This window comes from Teleopsis dalmanni, chromosome X (genome assembly GCF_002237135.1).
Source record: "Teleopsis dalmanni isolate 2A chromosome X, ASM223713v2, whole genome shotgun sequence".
Taxonomy (NCBI): Eukaryota; Metazoa; Arthropoda; class Insecta; order Diptera; family Diopsidae; genus Teleopsis; species Teleopsis dalmanni.
In genome coordinates this window covers 67,175,444-67,184,028 of record NC_051848.1, presented here as the reverse complement: position 1 = coordinate 67,184,028, position 8,585 = coordinate 67,175,444, and the positions used below count along the sequence as shown (strand labels likewise).

The 8,585-nt window shown below is 27.3% G+C and overlaps 1 protein-coding gene across 3 annotated transcripts; it reads right to left on the bottom strand.

Moving 5' to 3' along the window:
* Positions 1-2,598: 2,598 nt before the first annotated feature.
* Positions 2,599-7,810, bottom strand: LOC119687988 (heterogeneous nuclear ribonucleoprotein 27C). Of its 3 annotated transcripts, none has more exons than XM_038102573.1 (3): positions 7,704-7,810; positions 3,681-4,484; positions 2,599-3,393 (listed from the first exon to the last, which is right to left on the bottom strand). In XM_038102573.1, the coding sequence occupies exons 2-3, from the start codon at positions 4,173-4,175 to the stop codon at positions 2,620-2,622; spliced, it is 1,269 nt and encodes a 422-aa protein (XP_037958501.1). In that variant the 5' UTR covers positions 4,176-4,484; positions 7,704-7,810; the 3' UTR covers positions 2,599-2,619. The 3 variants fall into 3 exon arrangements, with proteins under 3 accessions (XP_037958501.1, XP_037958500.1, XP_037958499.1); XM_038102572.1 differs by lacking the exon at positions 7,704-7,810 and adding an exon at positions 6,337-6,495 and having other exon boundaries at positions 3,681-4,551; XM_038102571.1 differs by lacking the exon at positions 7,704-7,810 and adding an exon at positions 6,337-6,495.
* Positions 7,811-8,585: the final 775 nt, after the last annotated feature.

Here is an 8,585-nt window from a genome sequence, read left to right as displayed (position 1 = left end):
ACGTTTAATTTAAAATTTTAATGCTATTTATTTCTCTTTATATTTAATTATTTTAACTTTCTATTAATTACGTTACGTTATGTTTATATTAAATATTTAACTTTAATTGTAAATTTAGTATTATAATTTAAATGGTAAGTTGTGTAATTGTAAATTTAATTTTATTATTATCGTTAATATTAATTTAACATAAAATCAGGTGTTTTGTTCAACATTTAACTGGTATTTTTATATTTTTTCATTTTTTTTTCTCACCGTCAAGTTGCAACAATTAATTTTCTTTGTGATTTTTCGTTTTTTTTTGTTTTTGTTTTGTTAAATTGATTTGTATTTTAATATTTTAATATATTTATTTATTTATTTATATATATATATATATGTTTTGTAGTTCACGATCTTATTACGAACTTATTACTGTATTATCTTTTGTTTACAAAATGTATGTAGTACTTGCACAAAACGTTTAGTTCAAAGTTATATAGAATTATCGTATTGTATTACCTGCGTAATTTCAATTATTCCTTAAAGAACATAAAATAATTTTTTTTCATGAATTCTGCTCGCTTTCAAAATAAAATATTTGATTTTAAATACAAAAAATTTAGCGAATGTATGCATATATTTTACATTTTTTTTAAGTTATCTTTAAGAGTGTAAGATCTTAGTTTAATGTATTTCTCTTGTGAATTTAAAATTTAATAGAATAGAAGTCTATGTATACAAAGTTTAAATATTATAAAATTATTAAAGAAACCAAAAAAAAAAAAAAAAAACAATATGAATAGTAAGCATTAAAAACTACGGCCATTGAACTTCGCTAACGAAAAGAAATAAAGTAAATTACATTATTAAATATAAAGTAAAATTAATGAAAAGCTATCCCTTTACTATACATACACACAAAAATGGTGCACTATTTCCAAGTCATATATTTTAAAATCTGCCTTTATTTATACTTTAAGATTAAGAATTTGCATAAATAAAAATAATAGTATGAGTTAAGAGTAATCGTAATCGTATTTATAGTTTTATATCTAAAGCATTTTACCAAATTAAAAATAGTAGTTATCGAAGTAAATAGTACAGTTATGAATGCATATATCATCAAATAAATACAAACATCTACATAGTCATGTATAGAAACACTTATATATATATATATATATATATATCTACAAAAGCATTCATATATATACATATTCATATATAAAATTTCTATGCATATGTATGTATATAAATTCATTTTTTTTTAAACAAATAACACACTTATCATACGCATATGTATGTGTATATGTAACGTTTTATTAAACTTAAAGAAAAATAAAAAGAATGTATGCAATTAGGAAATTTGAATTTAAAACAGAAATTGACAAATTAAGAAGTAAATTGCTGCTAGCGGTGTGAGGACATTTATCAAAATAATGTCAAATCAAATAATGTGAAATAATTTTAATTTGAATTGTTAAGAACAGGTGTTTATGTTTATTTTGCTATTTAATTTTGTAACTATAAACTTAAATGCCATATATAGCGCATAAATAATAATGTTCAATCAATTAAAACTAGTTAATCTCAACAATATATATATATAAGGATTTTCATATATGTATATATATATTAATTGCGTTTTGAATACCAATTTATATAAAAAAAGTATATATTTATATATGTTTATTTATTTATAAAAATAATAAAAGCATGAAAATTTATATTTTGGTTTTTGTTTGTCGTACTTTAATTTTTCGCAGATGAAATATATAATGCATTTATATACTGCAACATGCTGTAACTAATAATTGTACACCTAAATATTTCTCTAACTCAATAGTACAATAGTAGATAATTAAACTTTAAAATTTACAAATTCATTTGTTAAGTATTTTCTGTTTTTATTATTTTCTAAGTTAAAATTTAATTTGTTGTTTAAATATTTTCAAGTTGTAAACATAGGAGCACTAAAGACACATTTTAAACAAAATTAGACCACAAACAAACACACCACACGATTGGAAAAGTCTGGACATCTATGATGTTAAGACTTTTGTATGAAATAAAACTGCATGGGCGCGGGTGTGTGCTCGCTCAACACTAATTTTTATTTATAGTTTATCTTTTTCGTGCTCAAATGATTTAACTTTACCCAAACCTTTTCCATCTTAGATATTGTGTTTTCAGTTAATTTGTATTTTATCCTAATATATATCTATAGCAGTTTGTTATGTAAAATTAACTAATCTTTATTATTAATCAAGGTTTTATATATCTTTGAATTTACTTCTTATTTTTCTGTTTTAGTTTTGTTTGTATATATTGTTTGTTTATAAAATTTTACATATATATTGATATTAATACATATATATACATATATATATATATATATATATATGTTTTCATATACATATATTTATATATATCATACATATATATATATATATATAAATACATATAAATATATTTTATATATATACATAGATATATATATATATACATATACCTAAACGTTATTTAACTTTTAATAATGGTTTTATTATATAGAATTAATATTTAATTTCAACAACAGAACGAATAGACGTATCTTAACATATAACTTTGCTTCACCTTATGTTTATAGTAGACGTCTTAGACGGCCTGCGAAGCAGCGTAAGGTGGCTGTGTTGAGCTGTCATTGCCATACGCAGATCGTGGTCCAGCGCCGTAATTAGATGCTCCTGCATCCTGCTTTGCATAATTACTATAATCATAGTCATAACCAGAACCGTAACCGCCATAATCATATTCGGAGCCCGATTTCGAAGCTGAATTACCAGGGCCAGTACGTTGTATATTACCAACTGGACCTGTGGTCGAGGGGCCGCCGGCAGCCCAAGTTTGGGCCCGCGAATACATATCAGTGGCGGTACCGGCACCAGCGCCTGGTGCACCAGTTGGGCCAGCAGAATTTGGTGGCATGTTCCATGAATTCCAGCTGCCACCGCCTGATGGGCCAGAAGGACCACCAGTTGAAGTCGAGTTATACATATCATAACCGCCATAACCTTGAGTTTGTTGTGGACCAGCATAATTGGACCATTGTGGCGGTGGACCTTGTGGACCTGGTGGAGCACCCCAACCTTGGTAAGACCCAGGACCACTATTACCATATCCGTAACCCTGTTGTTGTGGTGAGGTACCCCAACCTTGATAACCAGGCATCATGTTTGGTGCACCAATAGGCATATTAAGTGGAGGGCCACCCATTTGACCATTCTGACCTTGCATCATATTTATAGGTCCATGGTGTGGACCCCAATGACTGCATTCGTTACCTAGCTTACCATAAGCTCCACCTACAGCACTATTATTAGCATTTTGGCCGCTAGACCCGTCACGTGGTTCTGCTTTCTTAATTTCTACCTATAAAATGATAAGTAATTGAATCAAAAGCAGAAATGTTTAATGCAAGAAAACACTATTTGTGAAAAATATTAAATAGAACTTTTCGTTATAACACAATATCAATTTATATGCATTTTAAATAATTGCATTAATTTTCTCATTAAGTCATTTTCTTATTTTCACACACACAAAGCATTCGTTTAGGAATGCTTATTTACATATTTAGTAATTATATATAAATTAAATATATATATATAAGTATATATATATTTTATTGTTTTTATTAGTACTTTTATCAAACTTACTTGTTTGCCGTTAAGATTAATATATCGCTCATTGGTAACATGTTCCACCGATGATTCTTCTTCAAACGACAAAAATCCAAAACCGCGTGATTTCTTCTTTTCTTGATCGTACATAATAACTACTTCAGTTACTTTACCGTATCGTCCAAAAAACGTGCGTAAATCAGTTTCCGTTACATTTGATGGTAATCCACCAAGGAATACCTTATAACCACCACCCTTTTTTGGTTTTTGAAGAGTGCGTGGATTGCATGGTTTCGGATCGATCGTACGACCATCAAGTGTGTGTGGTCCACTTTGTAGCACCTGGACGACGTTGTTCGGATCTGCAAAAGTCACAAAACCAAAACCGCGGGAACGTCCGCTTTCATTGTTTTTCATAACAACGCAATCAATTATTTTTCCAAAGCGGCAAAAATAGCTCGACAAATTCTCCTGTGTTGTCTCCCATGATAAACCACCAACAAACAACTTGCCCCTCTCGTCCTCCTCCATAATTTTTTGCGGGCTCTTCTTAATTGCAGTAATTTTGATAATATTTAGCAAGATAACCTCTTAGAGCAAACAGAAGAGTCGTGTGTTCTCCTTGTTGCCTAGTTGACGTTTGCTTATTTTCTGCAGGTGCTATCAGTATTTCTATGCTTATTTCAATTAAGATTATAAAGATGGTTTAGTTCTACTAAATTTTTAAAAGCAGGTATAGACTTATTTTAATATGTAAATGAGCCTTTCTGCTCAAATTGTCCACGATATTTCAGCGTATTTGCAATGAAAACTTAAGCCACGACGTCTACACGTAACTTTCTAAATATAAATAACGCCGACAACGAACGTCGAAAAGGATTGAAATGAAAAAGAAAGAAAAAGAAGACTATACGTTAAATAAATATATTAAAAATGGTTGATCATACACACAAACACACACACATACATCATTTATCATACACGAAACATACAAAACCTACAGAAATATTTGTACACAGGTATGCGTACACTATTTTCATTTTCTTTTAATTATCTTCTTTATTGAGACAAAGATGGCAAATATGGGAACAACGAACTTATCAAGCGAATTTAAAAAGCAAAAATATAAGAAAAAAAAAAAATGCCGGTCATAAAAAATTACCACGAAATATGATGAAAGGTGAAATTGAAATAAATAATGCTGCCACCTTATCTTTTTCGTAAACATTTCTAGCTGAATTCACTTTCATATATTGTTTCTATTTACATCACATACAAGTTAATTCTTTATTCAAAAGTAGTAAAGAAAACTTATGTTTTACCATAATGTATGACTAACACTTGATGCAAACACATTAACTTTAACAAAATGTTAAATTAAGGCTTCCAAAATAACTAATGTGAAAACCATGGATTTAAGTCATCATAACAAAACACCACATTTATTATTGTAAATATACACTCGTTTTTAGCAATTCAATTATCGCTGTTATTGTTAAATTGTTATCACTCAATATATATCAACTATTATTTAAAATAAGATATGCTGTAAATACATCATATTTATAATTTACTAAACAGTTATTCAATCAGACACTGTATTTTTCGAGCTTATAGCACTTTTAATGAATTAACTCTTTTTCCATTTTTATACATCTTTCCAATCATTTTTCAATACTGGTAATATGCAATTCAAGTTAAGACATAAACTTAACAATTTCGATATTAAAAAATGTTAATACACATGTCTTAGCAACTTCAATTAAATATTTTTAAGTTTAAAAATTCAAACAATAATTTCAAACATCTTTTTATGAAAACAAACTAATTTTTAGTTCAAAACAGGTCACTTTAAATTAACCAAAAGTATTTTAAAACCAATCTACACATTTACTAGGGTAACAACAATCTCTCCACTTCGACAAATACGTGCATAAAATACATGCAGCAAAACTTTTCACCATAGTAGTAAGCGGCAGACACATGTAATAAAAAAAACAAAATGGAAGTCTAAGGAATGCTAAAAACAGAACATACAATTTAATACAGATATTAAACCAATATGTATGGAGTATGAAATAATGTTATTCAATAAAAACAATAGAAAACTCGTAATACATAAAAAAATTTTCAAAAAATCTGGCTCCAACTTTTAATAAAACAATACAACAATACAAACACAAATTAAATGCTTCAAGAATTGCTGAGTAATGCAGGCACAATCCCTGGAGTCTAATAACAACGGGTCTTTGGATCCAACGTTATTATATAGAATCTGGGAACTGCTAAATTCTTTCTTTGTCTTTTTTACGCATTTGTTTTGGAATTGTGTGTAGGCATTGGCAGGCACAAGAGGGCATATGTACGCACACAGTCACAGATGTGTATACGTATTAGTGTAATTGTGTGTAACTCGTGTGGATACACAGAATTTTCATGTAAAAAATTTTTTAAAGAAAATATTCTTTAAAATAAAAATAATTGTATTAATTTTAGCAAAAAATCACGTTTTTAAGGAAAAGTTCAGTCTTTAAAAAAAAAAGAAAGAGTGGACGAAACTGCAATAAAACCTGTTTTTTTTCACGTTCACCGCTGTTTGCAATTTTTGCCGATCGCCATTAAAATTTAATTATAAACGTTTTCACACGCACAAATGTTATATAAATTTAATAATTAAAAAATTCATTCTCACCGCTTTCACCAAGTGTTCGTCCGACAGATTATTAAAGTTTTCGCACTGCAAAATCACTAAATTTAGGTATTTCCTTAAAAAACTAGCCTATAAATAATTGTATGATTTGATGCATACGATATAACCTAACTTAACCATGATAAAAATGATTTCGAGAAGTTAAGTGGTGGCCGATTAGCTCGCATGCAGTGGTGAACTCTGCAAGTATGGTGAAATTCGTGAATATGAAAATGGGTTGCATGTTGTTAAAACACCTTAACGTGTTGTAAAGTCCAATATATATAGAAATATAAATATAATAAAAACATATCTCTCTAACAGCTAATGACAACAGTTAAATACTAACATCAATTTCAAAGAAAAAATTGACATAAAATATATTAAAAAAATAAAGAAAATGTCTGGACAATTTTGACATTTTAGAAAACTTTTACATAAAATTTTCTGTCAATTTTTCATGCGAAACGGATATTAGTATTAGACATAACGATTAAATCAGACTCCACTTAATATATATGTCTTAAGAAAATATTGTCAAACTGACTCTAAATAAAAGAAAATAATATGGTCGTTTATAATTTTTGTTATATCAACATTTGTTGTAATTATCAGTTTATTAATATACATTTGCAAAGTCACAATATTTTTAAATAATTTCTCAAAAAAATTATTAATTACATAATGAAAATATATACGGCTTTTTATGTATATGTATATACATATGTATATACATTTTTATGTATATACATATGTATATACATTTTTATGTATATACATAAATTTCTATAAAACAAATCTCCTAGGAGGATCATAGGCCGTGGCTATTTATTTAGCGTTATTTAACGCAGCGCTATTTTAGTAGCAATGAAAATATACCTACTAAAATAGCGCTATGGTAAGTTATGGCACTATGAAAGTAATCTATTTAACTTGTACTGCCCAAATATAAACATAATACTGTTATTACTGGTTATCGGTACTATCGGGATAAATTTAAATATTTTTTTCAATTGAAAATTCATTGATTATGTAGTACGATGAGAAATTTTCATCTTATGTTCATTATTAATAAAGTTTATACAAAGTAATACAGCTAATTAGATCATGAAATAAATATTTTACATCTAATGGTTTGCATTAAAAACATTAAATATTTACTGTAAGTAAAATAAATTCCCGAGTGCCAGAATGTCAGATGTTATAAACAAAGGATGAAAAAATTTTATTATTAGTGGCTATTTTATAATCGCCACTAAGGACTATTTTAAAAAACTAAGTAATCCATATTCCTAACATTAATTCACATTCTCTCTCATTCTTATCAGCAATAACTATAAAATAATTACATACAAACAAAAAGTACTTACATTAATAATTTGCAATTTTGTCATTCAATTCACTAAAAACTTAATATGCGTTTCAACATAATTCATATATTGTGCAAAATGAAATAATTATCAAAATGAACCACTAATTTTAATAAGTCATTTTATTAAAATAGACAAATCAATATTTTTAATTTAAACAAATATGTTAACTTTTATAATAAAAGAAAATTTTATATCAAATTTATGGTACTATTTTTGAAATATTTAAACAACACTGCCGCCTACTACCATTAATTTCCCCACACATAGGTGATAAAGTACAAACTACATTTGACGCATATATGTTTATTTCTTTCTTTTATATTACGTGCAGGGGCAAATTTAACAGCATGCCACGTTTATTAGTATGGTGGTGAGTTTAAAATATTCAGTTTTTCACAATGATGTAGAGTTGTATCATTTCTGGTATATTGAAAATTTTAAAAATTTTATGAATATATGTAACAATATCCAAATATAACATATTGTACATAAATCTAAACGTACAAAAAGTTATTGAAACAAACTTTTTTTCGAAATGTAACATTATAGAGTTCATAAATATGTCAAACTTCATAAACCGTCCGTCCATCCAAATGGCTGGATAAATGTTTATCTAGCATATTACATGAAAATAATATTATACACTTGATATAAACTGAACGTTTAAATAAACTAAAAGAACATACATTTCATATGCTTTTAACGTATACATTTTAATATTAACTGGTATATATAATGTATTATACTAAGTTTCATTTTTATTATAGGAAATGACCTATTTACAATCGAAATTGTAAGAGTCCCTGGTAAAATAAATAAGCTTAATATTTGATCACATTTTCTTAATAATACACTGTTTTGAATAAACTTTTAATATAC